We start from the raw sequence: 19,553 nt of genomic DNA on the forward strand, positions 1-19,553 counted from the left end.
GATAGGGAGGGTGGGAGGGAGATGCAAGAGGGAGGGGATATGGGGATATATGTATATGTATAGCTGATTCACTTTGTTTTCACTTTGTTATAAAGCAGAAAGTAACTCACCACTGTAAAGCAATTATACTCCAATAAAACTGTTAAAAAAAAAAAAAGAATGACCTCTATTTTGTTGAAGCCCTCTATAAAAGATAATGTTCACAGAGAAGATGTCCATTCCCTGTTACGGTCCTATTTACGATATTATGTTAACTCATCATTTGTTTTGTTTAAAACTAAAGGCTTCTCCATTCATTAAAGTTAATAGTGCTGCTAGTGAAAGACAGCATGTCTGAATTTTAATAAGTCCAGAAACAATCCAGTAAAATTATTAGCCCTGAATTATGGGATTCAAAATCAGACATACCAGGATCAAATCACATGCTCTTTAATAAAATGTCACATAGTAAAATCTGAAACGTGGTGTTAGACCTTTCTTCCAACAACAGTATAAGAGGTTCCACTTTATATATAAATTTTATACACTAAGAACCTTAGTCATTACCTACTCATGCCAAACACTTGTAATCAAGAACCATGCCATTACTTTTTGGTACTAAATAATTACCCTTTGAAATCATGTTGTGGATATAACAAACCATACACATTTTCAGGGAGAAGACGAGATAGAATGACTTTATTTTTAAAACCCAACTGACTTATCCCCCTATCGACACCCACACTCTGCTCTGTAAACTAAATAAAAGATATATTAATGTAATAGACCAATTCACAGATCATGGAGATAGAAACATATTGAGAAACATGAGAACCAGTGGAACGTCTGAGAGCTAGAAGCACTGGGACAGAAGTGCTATGAACCACATGAACTTCATGGAGGTCAAGGCCTAAACACAAGAGGAAAGCTCCCAAGTGTCAGGGCTCAGTACCCTGGATCCTTGCTCCTGGAGTACCTCTGTCCCCACCGTGAGCTAAACTAAGAAACCTAGATGTTTGTGTTGGGCAGAGAGGAGTGCAAATGGCAGGGTCTTCATGAATCAGTCATTCCACTGTGAGCCAAAATAATAAGGTTAAAAGGTGCTTCCTAACATAATGATATGTTAGCTATTTTGAGAGCAAGAAAGCAGTTAAAATGTGCTCTTACTGAAGCAAATATCAATCAACAAGAACAAAAGAATTCTTAGAAAAATGGTCATTCATTATATACCCCTTATAGCGAACGTTCCCAATCTGTTGTCTTCATGACACTGTAGGGCCTTAGACTTACAGGTTTACTAATTTATTGGACACCAAGCATCTGAGGACCAAATAAATGCTGTGTGTGTGTGTGTGTGTGTGTGTGTGTGTGTGTGTGTGTGTATGAGAGAGAGATATCACATACATAAAAATATGTATGTGTATATACATATATGTATACACACACCTACATGCATATATATACATATATATCCACAAATATACAGCATATGCAAGTGTATATATGTATCCATTGTTCAAATATATATATAACCTGTTGTGATTAAAAAAATATAAGTTCATTTAAAAGGCATTTAATTCATCACTTATTAACATGAAATGCTAAAAGTATTACTTCTATCTGCATAGGTCTGTGAAATGTTTTTTTAGTTTATTTTCTACTCACAGTAAAATTCAGTCTTTGTGATGCACAGTTCTATGAGTTTTGACAAATGCATAGATTTGTATATCCACCACCACAATCATGATACAGAACAAGTCCATCATCCTAAAAAATTCTCCTGTGCTGACTCCTTGTAGTCAAGCCTTCCTTCCACCCTCATGTAAAAGGTTTTGACGTTAAAGATCGTTCTTCACACTTGGAAGGAATGGGGATAAGTGCCTCATAGCACAGATGACCATCTTTTTCATAATTTCATTTTTTACACACTAGTTTCTACTTCCACCCAGTTACTGACAAAAAGGATTAAAAAGGAAGTTAACTGAAACAACAAGATAGGAAGAAATAGACTTGGAGGAGTTCAGACTTCAAGACAGTATGAAGAAAAAAATGCTAGAACTTGAGGATATACTAGATTAGGTAGGTAGTTAAAAAAAAAAGGCATATGCCTGGGAGATATGGGGAAAAGCAACAAGTTGGATAAAGCTGGTGAGTGATCATTTATGAGGGAAGGGGATGAACTTGGCTTTTAAGCAAGAGGATGATGAGAGCAGACTTGTTCTTGGAAGTCCACTCCGCCTGCAGCATGGCAACTAGATGGAAAAGGGGAAGGAGTGGGTGCAGGAGACCACTTAGAACAGTATTTCAATAGTCTGATGGAGAGATGACAATGGCTCAGCTAAGTTATCTGAAAGGATAGAGGTTTACTAAAAAACACAAGAAGTAAAGAAAAACAGGAAAGAGTTTCAACAGCTACACAGCAGAATATCAGTGGAATATCATTCAGAGCACATCTACAATCATAGTCGACCCTGTGGAAACCAGAACAATCAAGACACTTGGCAGAAGAACATCTTGGCAATATGGCCACCTAGATAACCTAGAGTCCTCTTGCTACAACACACCTAAAAATGTTGGATATAAAGTTTTAAACAGGGCTTCCCTGGTGGCGCAGTGGTTGAGAGTCTGCCTGCTGATGCCAGAGACACGGGTTCGTGCCCCGGTCCGGGAAGATCCCACATGCCGCGGAGCAGCTGGGCCTGTGAGCCATGGCTGCTGAGCCTGCATGTCCAGAGCCTGTGCTCCGCAACAGGAGAGGCCACAACCGTGAGAGGCCCGCGTACCGCAAAAAAAAAAAAAAAAAAAAGTTTTAAACAAATACAGCTACACTTATAAAAAAAATTAAGGAGAATCCCCAGAAGTACCTGTCCCTGGTTGCATCGCCTGTGGTTCACGTGTCTGGGATATGTGGTACACAGGGGCTGGGAGTATGGTGGGTGCTGAGCTCCTCACACAGGACAATGTAGCAGGCAGTTTTCTCGCCTGTTCAGTAAAGAGATACTAAGAGTGTTTAAGCAAGGCAGTGACATGGATGGAGTTCTGCTTTTGAAAGATTAATCTGCAAAGAGTTAGGAACATAGAGGCTTGAAACAGGGCTGGGAGGAAGGGTGAGGAGATAAATGTGAGAGACACCATCGAGGCAACATCAAGTGGCAGTTTAGATACAGGAAACAATGGCAGGAGGAAGGTCAAAAATAGGTTTCATGGCTGTGCTCAGTAGAAGGACAGTTAAGTCATTAATGAAAATAAGAACATAGGAGAAGAGGAGATTTTGAGGAAGGGGAGATGGGCAATGTTAGATGATAATTTGCACTTTAGATATTAAATCTGAAGCTTCCATGATTGTTTCAGCATGAGATAGTATAGAAGGCAATTAACAATGAAGAAATGAAATCTAGAACAAGGATCCTTAAATGAAGTTTATAAATTGGCTTCAGGGGCAGGTGTGTTACTTTCAGAACTTTATTTAAACTTTCTGTGTCTGTACATTTTTCTGGGGTAAAGTCCGTGACTCTCCAAGATTGTCAACGAGGTTGGTGTCAATCTGCTATTCCTTTACACATAATGTGTCAATTTCAGAGACTTTTCCTCTTTGCTGTTCAGATGATGTATCTAGGTGTCAATTTCTTTTTATTTAGCCTGTTTGAGATTCCTTGTACTTCTTCTATTTGGTGCCTTCCATCAGTTCTGGAACACTCTAGACTATTTTCTCTTCCGCTTTCTTATTTCTCTGTTCCCGCCTATAACACAGCTTAATGTTTTCATGAACTACCCACTCTTTATCTCAGACCTTTCACTGAGGAATATTTTCCTACTTGTGAATAAATATAAATGAACACTGACTGCATGTAACGATCAGTGCTCAGAGCTTCGCTGTTGAGATGTACTGTTAAATTGAAAATCATAAGGTTCTCGTCTTCATTGCAGAAAAAAACTCTGCACAAAATCCTTGAGATGTTTAGTAGAAAGGTGCTAGGCCTCAGCTTTTAAATGAGGACACATTATATCTTACAGCTTTAAGCTAATCATTATGCTATAGAGAGAACAGCATTTGAAAGAAACAAGACACAGAACTGCCCAAAGACACAAAATAAATCTAACACAGAGCTTAGGGGTCCAACAAGTTTAAGAAACATGTACCAGGGAGATTTAAGGTATCACAGACTTATACACATCTTCTTTCTAATTGTCTATTGTCTGCCTAAAAAGAAAGCTAGATAAAAACATTAATCTATCACTAACTTAGGCAGCTGGGGGGACAGGAGTTCTGCACCAGAATGTTTCCAAAAATATGGTATTTGGGGACTGATCGATTATTTTCCCTGAACTAAATTCCATTCTGGTCTTTTTTATAATGTTTCCAAGTGCAGGCTGAGCTCTTGATCTTTTGGGAGGCACAGGCAAGACAAAAGGCCAAACTCACTAATGAAAACTTGCTGAACTTACTCTTCAGAATTCCATTCTAAGTCACGAAGAACCCTTCTGGCCCTGCTCCCGGACTAGTAAAATGAACATCTCAAGTCCCTAGAGACTAAGATAGCTCACTCCACTAAAACCAAATACACATCTCTCCTGACAGCTGGTTGTCTTAGCATACTCTGGACTATATATTTATCAAAGAGAAAAAAAAACCCACTCCAGGAGCACAATATTTATTATAGGATTATCTCAGTGACTCAAGCAAACCTAAGTAAGGCTAAATTAAACCATGTTTACTATGATGTTCTATTACTTAAATCCTGACACAAAATCATCCCAAGAGATCTGGGGTCTCATTTCTTGAGACAGTTGATACAGCTTTAAAAATAAAAGGCAAGATTTACTTTTCTTTTAAATCTACCTGTGTTTAGTTGCACAATTTCTTTAATTATTCTAAAAAATCTTTTGAGCATCTAAAATGAAAATTCCCCATCCTCTTAAGATGTTGTGGGAGGGGGAAGGGTGAGCTGTGACAAAGCGAGAGAGAGGCATGGACATATATACACTACCGAACGTAAGGTAGATAGCTAGTGGGAAGCAGCCGCATAGCACAGGGATATCAGCTCGGTGCTTTGTGACCGCCTGGAGGGGTGGGATAGGGAGGGTGGGAGGGAGGGAGACGCAAGAGGGAAGAGATATGGGAACATATGTATATATATAATTGATTCATTTTGTTGTAAAGCAGAAACTAACACACCATTGTAACACAATTATACCCCAATAAAGATGTTAAAAAAAAAAAAAGATGTTGCATTCAGTATCAAATTTAAATAAAATCACAAAATATTGAATTTGCTCATTGCTTTAAAAAGACTTATTTTATCTGATTTATCTGAATTTAATATCCATAATCTCATGAAATCTCACCCATAATTCTAAGTATTACTTTAATATTCAGTTCTCCCCACCCCCCTTCTCTAGGCCCTTTAGTCAAATTTCCGCTTATCCCAGTCTTTGTGGATTACAGGCTATCCAAATGTTCCAAGTGACCATGTCTGTGGCCAGACACACTGTGGGGGTAAAGGCAGGGAAAGAGAGGCTGGAAAGGCCACAGCAGGAGTAGATGACAGGTCACATTAGATCAGAAGCATATGTACCACTTCCAGGATTCAGCTGATAAGCCACTCCTACAAAATAAAGCTCCACCTCTCAGAAACAAGGCCAGGGTTCACAGGGAAACAAGCCTCCTGGCTCGCCACAAAGCACAGCAACAAGAAACAACAATGGAAACCACTTGCCTTTGCAGGCACAGGGATCCAACAGGTCCAAAGCTTTCTGCCCCACCAGGGAGTCCAATATGTGGCGACTGTGGCTGAGCTCACGTGGGACCCGAGGGCAGGGTCAGCTTGGCAGGAGGTGGGTTGTGGCTCACCAACCCTCAATTGCTGGAAAAAGAAGCCCGCCCTTATAGAGTTTAGAGTCCAGGGAAACAGGATGATAATAGAGGCACAAACACAGGAGGGGAGAGTGCAGTCATGCTGGAGAGGCAGGTGGTGGTGGGCAGAAAAGTTCCACGGAGAAGGTGGCGATGGAGAAGAATAAAGAGGACAGACCCTATAGGAGAGGAAAATAAATTCAATGTCCTAGTATAAGAAGCAGTCCAAGCAAAGATACAACAATGAAAAAAGTACAAAGGGTGTTCACAGGAAATCACACACAAAAAACCAGCTTGGCTGAACAACAGGAAACATATAGAAGCCAGATCAGGGTGGAAAGGCAAGCTGGGACTAAAACAGAGAATACTTTGGATGGTGAGAGAGCTGTGCTTAATTCAGTTGGTAACAGGGAGACACTGGTGGTGTGGAGCAAGGAAAGGACACTACATGACCGGAACTTACTTCAAGAAGATAGTGAGAGTTTTGTGCAAAATAAACTGAAATAGGAGGAAAAGTTACAAGGCCATCAGGAGACATGGCAATTGAAGGACTGAAGTGAAATGACAGGAGGAATGACAAAAGTAGAGACATTGTGGAGACAGGGTTTCTAGTATAAAACAGCGGGCTGGCTATTGCCCTTGAGATGCAGCACCTGGGCACTGAAGACCATGCAAGTGCTGTGAACAGAAAGAAGGCCGTGAAGCAGAAAACACTCATCTACTGGAGGAATGATGAGTTTGGTTTTAGACACTCTGAATCTGAGGTGTCAACTGAACGCACCAAAGGATGTATCTATCAAGTGGCTAGAAAAGCAGATCTGTAAACAGGGAGAAAAGCTGGGATTAGAAATAGGGATTTGAGGGTCATCCACAAAGAGGCGAGGCCATAAAAGAGGCCTAGGGGTGGAATCAGGGAAACATAATTTAGTATAATTTAATGGATTGGAAAAGGAAGTAAAGGCAGTGAAGGATGCTAGGAAGGGTCTAAGAATTCCAGGTTTTAGAGGGAAAAAGATGTATTATAAAACTCATGCTAGACTATTCACAACAGCCAAGACATGGAAACAACCTAAATGTTCATCGACAGATGAATGGATAAAGAAATTGTCATACATATATACAATGGAATACTACTCAGCAATAAAAAGGAATGAAATAAGGCCATTTGCAGCAACATGGATGGACCTAGAGATTATCATACTAAGTGAAGTAAGTCAGAAGGAGAAAGACAAATACCATATGATATCACTTATATGTGGAATCTAGAATATGACACAAATGAACCTATCTACAAAACAGAAACAGACTCACGGACATAGAGAACAGACTTGTGGTTGCCAAGGGGGAGGGGGTTGGAGGAGGGATGGAATGGGAGGTTGGGGGTTAGCAGATGTGAGCTTTTATGTACAGAATGGATAAACAACAAGGACCTACTGTATAGCACAGGAAACTATATTCAATATCCTATGATAAACCATAATAGAAAATAATATAAAAAAAGAATGTATATATATGTATAACTGAGTCACTTTGCTGTACAGCAGAAATTAACACAACATTGTAAATCAACTATACTTCAATTAAAAAAAAAAACCTCATGCTAGGAATATTATCATGAAGATCAGATGGGATGCTAAATCTTAAAGCAATTTGAACATTTCAAAGCACAAAACAAATACATTTTTATTGTTACAGTATTACATGTTTAATCTCTAGAAAAGCCACACTGCATTGGAAGTGCCACACTTCCAAAGTTTTCCAAAGTCCCCTCCTCACAAATTGATTGGAAATGTGATCTCCTCCTCTTCCCTTGAAGTCTTTCAGTAGTTAATGTCTTTTCTTAGGTGTTTATACAACTCAAGAAGCACTAACTGAACATCAACCATGAGTCACACACTACAGTAGGCACTTTCATATATCTCCCACCTTGGAGTGGATGAAACTGCAGCCTAAGATGTATCCCCCTTTACAGAAGATGAAATGAGGCTCAAAAAGGTTAAGTATCTTGAGCAAGACTGCCAGCTCGCAAGTGGAGGAGCAGAGGGCTTCTAATGCCAAATTTAATCATGCTTTTTCTATATACAAGTTGGAACGTGTCATATTTGTTCTTACCTCCCTTACTGATTGTAAGCAAACTAAGGGCATAAGCCATATCTCATTCTGAAGCATCTAGCAAAGGGCCTTACACTTGGTCACTTTTCACTGCATTTTTTTGCCTGAAAGAATGAATGCATGGATATTTGCAGGCGCACAGGCCTCACTAATGGTGTCTGTGGGCTGGTAAGCTTTGAGTATTTATTTCCAAGGCGGGGCTGGAACTCAACAACACAAAGTTCTAAAAACAAATTCTGTACTTGTGAAAGATGCCACCTGGTGTGCCTCAGGGGCTGAAGTCCTCTTTTTATGCACAGAGTGGGAACAGCACAGGGAGTGACGAGTTGGTTTTCTTCAAACTACTCCCACAAACCAGCTCAAGCCAAGGAAAGGGCCCACACCTTTTGGGGAAGAGAACTGTGCATTCTCTGCTGCCCATTTAACCTCCAGTGTCACCACCAGAACTGCCAGCAGTCTGGGGAGGAGGGGAAGGTAGAGCAGGTTTAGTGCCAGCTCTGATGACGTTATCCTACGATTCCAGCTTTTATGCCAGGAAAAAAAGCCAACTGGTTTGGAATCTAGTTCCCCCCCCACTCCTATTATTCAACCAAAATTTAATTTTCATAACTTACCACTAGCTTTTTTTTGCATACTTTACCACTAACTTTTTTTAATTTAATGAACAGTCCTTTGTGTCTAATTCAACTGACTGGTTTTGGTTCCTTGGAAAACAAATGTATGGACCCTGAAATATGTGCATTTCATAAATGTCCCTTGTTGGAGAAGAACACAAAGTTCTCAGCAGCGTTTACTTTGCAAGCCATGTACGCACACAGTGGGAGACCAGGAAACAACACGCATCTAAACGCTATAAAGGCGACCAGTCAGTCATGCTTTCCAGCGCTGCCAGAAACGCCAGACAAAAATTCCAGGACAGACTTCTGAAGTGAGATTGCATCGCAGAGCTCCATAAATTACAATACACTTGGGAGTTTTCTACCCAATGTCTCTGACAGATGTTCCCTTTTGTGGCGGTCTCTAATTTGGGGGCAGTTGGTATCCATGTCCCTAGAAATCTTTAGGGTACAGTAAATGATCCCCTTCCTCACATCTGATGACAAGACCCCAAAGTAGCCTTCTCCTATGTCTGAGACTAGTTAACGTGAGCACTTGCCTGCTGCACAGACAAGCCGGGGCAGAGATATACCAGCCAGACTGACGTGGGGTATCTCCCGAGCTCAAGATATCCTTCCACGCTCATGGAGAGTCTTTTCTTGACAATTTTTACCTAATGTGGATCAGGCTATTGGTCTCCTGGGCCTCTGCCTGTCAAATACACTGCATGGGACTTGGAACTTCCTAGAAAGAGCCACAGCAGAAGCCAAAGAGAGTATAAGCCTCGGCTAGGGCAAGCTTCTGGCATCAGCTTCGGGCGGGCCCACATGGGATGCTTTTCCCATGACTCCTGAAAGAACTCTCCAAGTCTGACTCTATAATCAATGCCTCGATAGTTAAAAGTTGACAGGATAGCATGAAACACAGAAAACAAATGAGAGCTTAACGCAATATCAAAGATAGTACCAACCTCTCTTCACTCAGTTCCTAGAGTCTATCCTATGACCTTGGCCTTAATGAAATGACATTACTTCTTTTCTATGCTCTGAACTCTGCAAGAGTTAACCAAAGATATTAATAACTTTAGCAACTAGGTAAGCCCTTAGAAGGTCATACCACAATTTGGCCACTTTCCATTTTCACCTTTCTCTAAAACCTCATTTTTACAACTTCTACTGAAGGGCATAACTTTTGTTCGTTTTTCTTTGGTATTACAAGTGCAGCTCTACTAAGTGAACTTGTATCAACCAGGAAAACTGTACAACTTCTCAGTGCAGCATCTTCACATTTTCTTGTGAGAATTACTTACTGACCTAGAACACTGACAATTATTGACTATTATTTGCTATTAGTTACTATGTACTGCATTCGTAAAAGCATTAAAGGAATGAAAAGACGTGTTCCTTGCCCTTGAGTTGCTTCATAGTCAAAAGATGAAAAAAAAAAAACAAAAACGCACACCACTAACTAAATCTATGGTGGGCAGAGTATAAGAGTGATATACATTCAGTGTTATAAGAACTCAGGGGAAGGCTAGACTAATTGTGCTCAGGGAAAATGGGTGGTAGACGGCGTTTGATTAAGGCCTTAGAAAATGTATAATATTTCAATGCAAAGAGGGCATTAGAGAAGGGATTTTACATGGAGGTAACAGCTTTAGCAGAGGCATGGAGGCAAGAGAGTACATGCGAATTAAGAAAACGTCAAGTGAAGCACAGGCTACAGAAGGGGAAATGACTGGAAACTGATCTGGAAAAGTAAGCTGTGGCCAGTTCTTAACATAAAAAGAGGGGGGTAAATGTAGAAAGTCAGATTTTAGAAATAGGAAATCGCTTTTAAAATATTCCCTTCACCAACAATTTTCCCCCTCATATCTTTGACTTTTAGAGTGAGAAATATTTTATTAGCAAGTTCACGTGCAAAGTAGGTGCGATCACTTCAAAGAACAGTAGCGTGGACGCTGGCAACACTGCTTTCCTCAGCTGGCAAGTTCTCGGCTGCAGCTTAACCGATACGTTCTTATTACCCACATCTTGTGATGTTTTATTGATAACTCTTTTTTGTCATCACCAAAATACCTTCTTAATTTCGCTCATTATGTATGTCCTGAGTGGCTACTCCGGAACTAGTATTCACTCACTTGTTCACTCATCCTCTCCTTTTCTGTCCCGACTTGTCCTACTAACCACTAACCCACTCACTCAGTCCCTCACTCTTCTCCTGTAAACTATATCAGTGATAATAACATTAATAGCTACTCCTTGCTATAGTGCCAGGCACTGCAGTTAATGCTTTATGAACAGTATTTAATAGAATGCTCAAAACAACACTATGAAATAGGTATTATTACCCCTATTTTACGGATGAGGAAACAAGTTCAAAGATGTTACCTATTTTGCCAGCTGCTAAGTGACAGAACCCAGGTTTAAACCAGATATGCTTAACCCTGGAACCCTTGCCTGTTACCACTTCACTGTACTGCCTTCAACACCCTTTGGCCTCTTACTGCTATGGGTCAGTATTTTCAGTTATAAATGAAAACATTCATTGAGTGCCCGTTACTGTAAGATCCTGTTCTAGGTGCTGTCATGTATATAAATAGAGGAGAGAATGCCTGTGGGTTATTAATGCTCATAATCTCCCATATTTGAGGATAAACAGCCATGTCTTTTATCAGCGTGTAAGACGGTATGTCCATGATTCATAAATTAGCGCAACTAAGGACAGAGGGGGTGAAAATAGCTTAGTACATGAATGTGGATGGTGACCACATCTCAGACAGAAATCAGCCAACCCTGACTAAATGACTTACAGAGAATTTTAATAATACATTTCAATTGGTCTGTAAAAACTCTCCCTGCTGATGAAAAATCTGTCCTGTCAAAAGTTCCCAACCAAACCTGCTTACAATCCATTTTCGATGAACCTCAACTTCCTTTGAAGTAGAATAAGCTAGTAAAGCATTTTAGCCAACAATAAGCACGTTGCGAAGCTAGTCCTTATAAGATTCATTACTGATGAATAAAGTTATTGAGTTAAAACACAAACGTGATATTAAACTACTTGTACCACAGGGCCTTCAAGATGGCAGAGGACTAAGACATGGAGATCACCTTCCTCCCCACAAATAGATCAAAAATACATCTACATGTGGAACAGCTCCTACAGAACACCTACTGAACGCTGGCAGAAGACCTCACACCTCCCAAAGGCAAGAAACTCCCCACGTACCTGGGTAGGGCAAAAGAAAAAAGAATAAAGGTAGACAGAAGGATAGGGACGGGACCTGCCCCTCTGGGAGGGAGCTGTGAAGGAGGAAAGGTTTCCACACACTAGGAAGGTCCTTCGCGGGTGGAGACTGCGGGTGGCAGAGGGGGGAGCTTCGGAGCCACAGAGGAAAGTGCAGCAACAGGCGTGCGGAGGGCAAAGCAGAGAGATTCCCACACAGAGGAGCAGTGCCGACCAGCACTCACCAGCCTGAGAGGCTTCTCTGCTCACCCGCCGGGGCGGGCGGGGGCTGGGAGCTGAGGCTCGGGCTTCAGAGGTCAGATCCTAGGGAGAGAACTGGGGTTGGCTGTGAACACAGCCTGAAGGGGGCTGGTGTGCCACAGCTAGCGGGAGGGAGTCTGGGAAAAAGTTTGGAACTACCTAAGAGGCAAGAGACAATTGTTTCGGGGTGCGTGAGGAGAGGGGATTCCGAGCACTGCCTAAACGAGCTGCAGCGATGGGCGTGAGCCGTGTCTATCAGTGTAGACACCAGAGACGGGCATGAAACACTAAGGCTGCTGCTGCAGCCACCGAGAATCCTGTGTGCAAGCACAGGTCACTATCCACACTTCCCCTCCCAGGAGCCTGTGCAGCCCGCCACTGCCAGGGTCCCGTGATCCAGGGACAACTTCCCCGGGAGAACACACGGTGTGCCTCAGGCTGGTGCAACGTCACACTGGCCTCTGCGGCCACAGGCTCACCCCGCATTCCGTACCCCTCCCTCTCCCTGGCCTGAGTGAGCCAGAGCCCCCTATTCAGCCGCCCCATAACCCCCTCCTGTCTGGGCGAAGAACAGATGTCAGAGGTTGATCTACATGCAGAGGCAGGGCCATATCCAAGGCTGAACCCCAGGAGCTGTGCGAACAAAGAAGAGAAAGGGAAATTTCTCCCAGCAGCCTCAGAAACAAGGGATTAAGTCTCCACAATCAGCTGGGTGTGCCCTGCAACTGTAGAATACCTGAATAGACAACAAATCATCCCAAAACTGAGGCGGTGAACTTTGGGAGAAACTGCAGACTTGGGGTTTGCTGTGTGCAACTGACTAGTTTCTGATTCTTATGTTTATCTCAGTATAGTTCTTAGCACTTGTTATCATTGGTGGATTTGTTTATTGGTTTGGTTGCTCTCTTCCTTTTTTTTCTTACTTAAAAAAATTTTTTTAATTAAAAAAATTTTGTAATAATATTTCTTTATTTTTTATTTTAATTTTTTTTATTTTATTTATTTATTTTTCTTTCTTTCTTTTTTTCCTCCCTTTTCTTCTCAGCCACGTGACGGACAGGGTCTTGGCACTCCGGCCGGGTGTCAGGCCTGAGACTCTGAGGTGGGAGAGCCGAGTTCAGGACATTGGGCCACCAGAGACCTCTCAGCCCCATGTAATATAAAGCAGCGAGAACTCCCACAGAGACCTCCGTCTCAACACTAAGAACCAGAGCCACTCAACGACCAACAAGCTCCAGTGCTGGTCACCCCATGTCAAACAGCTAGCAAGACAGGAATACAACCCCACCATTAGCAGAGAGGCTGCCTAAAATCATACTAAGTTCACAGACACCCCAAAACACACTACCAGACGCAGTCCTGCCCACCAGAAAGACAAGATCCAGCCTCATCCACCAGAACACAGGAACCAGTCCCCTCCACCAGAAAGCCTACACAACCCACTGACACAACCTCACCCACTGGGGGCAGACACCAAAACAACAGGAACTACGAACCTGCAGCCTGTGAAAAGAAGACCCTAAACACAGTAAGTTAAGCAAAATGAGAAGACAGAGAAACACACAGCAGATGAAGAAGCAAAGTAAACACCCACCAGACCAAACAAATGAAGAGGAAATAGGCAGCCTACCTGAAAAAATATTCAGAGTAATGAGAGTAAAGATGATCGAGAAGCTTGGAAATAGAATGGAGAAATTACAAGAAACGTTTAAAAAGGAACTAGAAGAACTAAAGAGCAAACAAACAATGATGAACAACAAAACAAATGAAATTAAAAATTCTCTAGAAGGAATCAATAGCAGAATAACTGAGGCAAAGAACGGATAAGTGACCAGGAAGATAAAATAGTAGAAATAACTACCACATAGCAGAATAAAGAAAATAGAATGAAAACAATTGAGGACAGTCCCAGAGACCTCTGGGACAACATTAAACGCACCAAGAGTCGAATTATAGGGGTTCCAGAAGAAGAGGAAGAGAAAAAGAGACAGACTGAGAAAGTATTTGAAGAGATTATAGTTGAAGACTTCCCTAATATGGGAAAGGAAACAGTCAATCAAGTATGGAAGCGCAGAGAGTCCCATACAGGATAAATCCAAGGAGAAACATGCCAAGACACATATTAATCAAGCTATCAAAAATTAAATGCAAAGAAAAAATATTAAAAGCAGCAAGGGAAAAACAACAATTAACATACAAGGGAATCCCCATAAGGTTAACAGCTGATCTTTCAGCAGGAACTCTGCAAGCCAGAAGGGAGTAGCAGGACCTATTGAAAGTGATGAAAGGGAAAAACCTACAACCAAGATGACTCTACCCAGCAAGGATCTCATTCAGATTAGACAGAGAAATTAAAACCTTTACAGACAAGCAAAAGTGAAGAGAATTCAGCACCACCAGACCAGCTTTACAACAAATGCTAAAGGAACTTCTCTAGGCAGGAAACACAATAGAAGGAAAAGACTTACAATAACAAACTCAAAACAATTAAGAAAATGGTAATAGGAATATACATATCGATAATTACCTTAAATGTAAATGGATTAAATGCTCCCACCAAAAGACACAAACTGGCTTAATGGATACAAAAACAAGACCTGTATATATGCTGTCCACAGGAGACCCACTTCAGACCTAGGGACACATACTACTGAAAGTGAGGCGATGGAAAAAGATATTCCATGTAAATGGATATCAAAAGAAAGCTGGAGTAGCAATTCTCATATCAGACAAAATAGACTTTAAAATAAAGACTATTACAAGAGACAAAGAAGGACACTACATAATGATCAAGGGATCAATCCAAGAAGAAGATATAAAAATAGTAAATATTTATGCACCCAACATAGGGGCACCTCAATACATAAGGCAAATGATAACAGCCATAAAAGGGGAAATCAACAGTCACACAATAATAGTAGGGGATTTTAACACCCCACTTTCACCAATGGACTGATCATCCGAAATGAAAATAAGGAAACACAAGCTTTAAATGATACGTTAAACAAGATGGACTTAATTGATATTGATAGGACATTCCATCCAAAAAAAACAGAATACACTTTCTTCTCAAGTGCTCATGGAACATTTGCCAGAATAGACCATATATTCGGTCACAAATAAAGCCTTGGTAAATTTTAAAAAATTGAAATCGTATCAAGTATCTTTTCTTACCACAACACTATGAGACTAAATATCAATTACAGGAAAAAAACTGTAAAAAATACAAACACATGGAGGCTAAACAATACACTATTAAATAACCAAGAGATCACTGAAGAAATCAAAGAGCAAATCAAAAAATACCTAGAAACAAATGACAATGAAAACATGATGACCCAAAACCTATGGGATGCAGCGAAAGCAGTTCTAAGAGGAAAGTGTATAGCAATACAATCCTACCTCAAGACACAAGAAAAATCTCCAACAACCCAACCCTACACCTAAAGCAATTAGAGGAAGAAGAACAAAAAAACCCCAAAGTTAGCAGAAGGAAAGAAATCATAAAGAACAGATCAGAAATAAATGAAAAAGAAATGAAGGAAACGATAGCAAAGATCAGTAAAACTGAACGCTGCTTCTTTGAGAAGATAAACAAAATTGATAAAACATTAGCCAGACTCATCAAGAAAAAAAGGGAGAAGACTCAAATCAACAGAATGAGAAGTGAAAAAGGAGAAGTAACAACCGACACTGCAGAAATACAAAGGATTGTGAGAGATTACTACAAGCAGCTATACACCAATAAAATGGACAACCTGGAAGAAATGGACAAATTCTTAGAAAAGCACTACCTTCCAAGACTGAACCAGGAAGAAACAGAAAATATGAACTGACCAATCACAAGCATTGAAATTGACACTGTGATTAAAAATCTTCCAACCAACAAAAGCCCAGGACCAGATGGCTTCACGGGCGAATTCTATCAAACATCTAGAGAACTAACACCTATCCTTCTCAAACTCTTCCAAAATATAGCAGATGGAGGAACACTCCCAAACTCATTCTACGAGGCCACCATCACCCTGATACCAAAACCAGACAAAATGTCACAAAAAAAGAAAACTGCAGGCCAATATCACTGATGAACATAGATTCAAAAATCCTCAACAATATACTAGCAAATGGAATCCAACAGCACATTAAAAGGGTCATACACCATGATCAAGTGGGGTTTATCCCAGGAATGCAATGATTCTTCAATATAGGCAAATCAATCAATGTGATACACCATATTAACAAATTGAAGGATAAAAACCATAAGATAATTCAACACCCATTTATGATAAACACCCTCCTGAAAGTAGGCATAGAGGGAACTTACCTCAACATAATTAAGGCTATATATGACAAACCCACAGGCAACGTCATTCTCAATGGTGAAAAACTGAAACAATTTCCACTAAGATCAGGAAGAAGACAAGGTTGCCCACTCTCACCGCTCTTATTCAACATAGTTTTGGAAGTTTTAGCCACAGCAATCAGAGAAGAAAAAGAAATAAAAGGGATCCAAATCAGAAAAGAAGTAAAACTGTCACTGTTTGCAGATGACATGATACTATACAAAGAGAATCCTAAAGATGCTACCAGAAAACTACTAGAGCTAATCAATGCTTTTGGTAAAGTAGCAGGATAGAAAATTAATGCACAGAAATCTCTTGCATTCCTATACACTAATGATGAAAAATCTGAAAGAGAAATTAAGGAAACACTCCCACTTACCACTGCAACAAAAAGAATAAAATACCTAGCAATAAACTTAACTAAGGAGACAAAAGACCTGTATGCAGAAAACTATAAGACACTGATGAAAGAAATGAAACATAATACAAACAGATGGCAAGATATACCATGTTCTTGGATTGGAGGAATCAACACTGTGAGAATGACTACACTGCTCAAAGCAATCTACTGATTCAATGCAATCTCTATCAAACTGTCAATGGCATTTTTCACAGAAGTAGAACAAAAAATTGCAAGATTTGTATGGAAACACAAAAGACCCCAAATAGCCAAAGCAATCTTGAGAAAGAAAAACGGAGCTGGAGCAATCAGGCTCCCTGACTTCAGACTATACTACAAAGCTACAGTGCTCAAGACCGTATGGTACTGGCACAAAAACAGAAACACAGATCAATGGAACAGGATAGAAAGTCCAGAGTTAAACCCACACACATATGGTCACCTTATCTTTGATAAAGGAGGGAAGAATATACAATGGAGAACAGACAGCCTCTTCAATAAGTGGTGCTGGGAAAACTGGACAGCTACATGTAAAAGAATGAAATTAGAACACTCCCTAACACCATACACAAAAAAAAACTCAAAATGCATTAAAGACCTAAACGTAAGGCCAGACACTATAAAACTCTTAGAGGAAAACATAGGCAGAACACTCTATGACATAAATCACTGCACGATCCTTTTTGACCCACCTCCTAGAGAAATGGAAATAAAAACAAATGGGACCTAATGAAACTTAAAAGGTTTTGCACAGCAAAAGAAGCCATAAACAAGACGAAAACAAAACCCTCAGAATGGGAGAAAATATTTGCAAATGAAGCAACTGACAAAGGATTAATCTCCAAAATATACAAGCAGCTCATGCAGCTCAATATCAAAAAAACAAACAACCCAATCCAAAAATGGGCAGAAGACCTAAATAGACATTTCTCCAAAAATGATATACAGATTGCCAACAAACACATGAAAGGATGCTCAACATCACTAATCATTAGAGAAATGCAAATCAAACTACAATGAGGTATCACCTCACACCAGCCAGAATGGCCAGCATCAAAAAATCTACAAACAATAAATGCTGGAGAGGGTGTGGAGAAGAGGGACCCCTCTTGCACTGTTGGTGGGAATGTAAATTGACACAGCCACTATGGAGAACAGTATGGAGGTTCCTTAAGAAACTAAAAATAGAACTACCATACGACCCAGCAATCCCACTACTAGGCATATACCCTGAGAAAACCATAATTCAAAAAGAGTCATGTACCACAATGTTCATTGCAGCTCTTTTTACAGTAGCCAGGACATGGAAGCAACCTAAGTGTCCACTGACAGATGAATGGATAAAGAAGATGTGGCTCATATATACAATGGAATATTACTCAGCCATAAAAAGAAACGAAATTGAGTTATTTGTAGTGAGGTGGATGGACCTAGAGTCTGTCATACTAAGTGAAATAAGTCAGAAAGGGAAAAACAAATACTGTATGCTAACACATATATATGCAATCAAAAAAAAAAAAAAGGTTCTGAAGAACCTAGGAGCAGGACAGGAACAAAGATGCAGATGGAGACAATGGACTTGAGGACACGGGGAGGGGGAAGGGTAAGCTGGGACGAAGTGAGAGAGTGGCATTGACATATATACACTATCAAATGTAAAACAGATAGCTAGTGGGAAGCAGCCAAATAGCACAGGGAGATCAGCTCGGTGCTTTGTGACCACCTAGAGGGGTGGGATAGGGAGGGTGGGAGGGAGACGCAAGAGGGAGGGGATATGGGGATATATGTATACATATAGCTGATTCACTTTGTTATACAGCAGAAACTAACACAACATAATTCTAAAGCAATTATACTCCAATAAAGATGTTAAAAAAATAAAATAAAATAAACTACTTGTACCATGTAGCCTGAATGTTGTGTAAAGTTATATAGAACTATTTCAACACAGAAAAATAATTCGAACATGTCATCGTTTTAAGCTATCTGCTTATTCTATTCCCTTCACTAATCTGGATAAGTTAATACTGTCAGGATACTGGTTACATTTTTGCAAACAACTGTAAGTATTACAAATACACAAGAAATTGCATAGGATGTTGTTCAGCAGTCCTCTTTCGGGTAACCATACATACTCAGGGGCATTTGGAAGGAGTCACAATTGTGAATCCAGTCTACCAGGCACAGTATTCACATCACAAACTGCACAACTAAGTCTCATCCAAAGATCACAGTTGCAAATACCAACTGCATTTACTCTGAAATCTAAACTCTGAATAGAATTCATTTTTAAGAAAACAAAAGTCAATAAAGAGAAGTCATTTTAAGAGTTTAAGAGTGGCAAAAGAAGTAGCAAGCATGTTTGATTAACAAGGAGAAGCATCAGGCTACATAACATAAATGACACGGATACTTACTGTTCAATTCGGGGTGACAAGTACAGCTTAGGATACACCTGAGTGGCTTCAGTGTCCTCAAAACTGACAGAAAGGAGGGCCACATCTTCTCCAGGGTCTTCATTCACATCCTTAAACAGTTAGTGAAAAACACAATGCCATCAGTTCCTTCTCTCATGACATCTTTCTGGTGACCAGCTTACAGCCCACTAGCAATGAGACCAGAGGTGTGAGTTACCTGGATTCAAGACGCCACACATCCTTTGCCACCTACCTAGTCACTCTTTTAGAGTGATAGCTTTCAAACTTTCTGACCAAAGCCTACCACAGTGAGAAAAAGCCTGCCACCAATTTCACTTGTTCCCACATTCCAAGAGGGGAAA

The 19,553-nt window shown here is 40.4% G+C and overlaps 1 protein-coding gene across 3 annotated transcripts in view; it reads right to left on the reverse strand.

Moving 5' to 3' along the window:
* The window catches only part of BABAM2 (BRISC and BRCA1 A complex member 2), a 434,786-nt gene that overhangs the window by 185,161 nt on the left and 230,072 nt on the right, over positions 1–19,553 (reverse strand). For all 3 annotated transcript variants that reach the window (XM_067703374.1, XM_067703375.1, XM_067703376.1), the window contains one exon: positions 19,192–19,301. In XM_067703374.1, the coding sequence (XP_067559475.1) occupies positions 19,192–19,301 (110 nt within the window). The remainder of the gene's footprint in view (positions 1–19,191; positions 19,302–19,553) is intronic.

Source organism: Pseudorca crassidens, chromosome 14 (assembly GCF_039906515.1).
Source record: "Pseudorca crassidens isolate mPseCra1 chromosome 14, mPseCra1.hap1, whole genome shotgun sequence".
Taxonomy (NCBI): Eukaryota; Metazoa; Chordata; class Mammalia; order Artiodactyla; family Delphinidae; genus Pseudorca; species Pseudorca crassidens.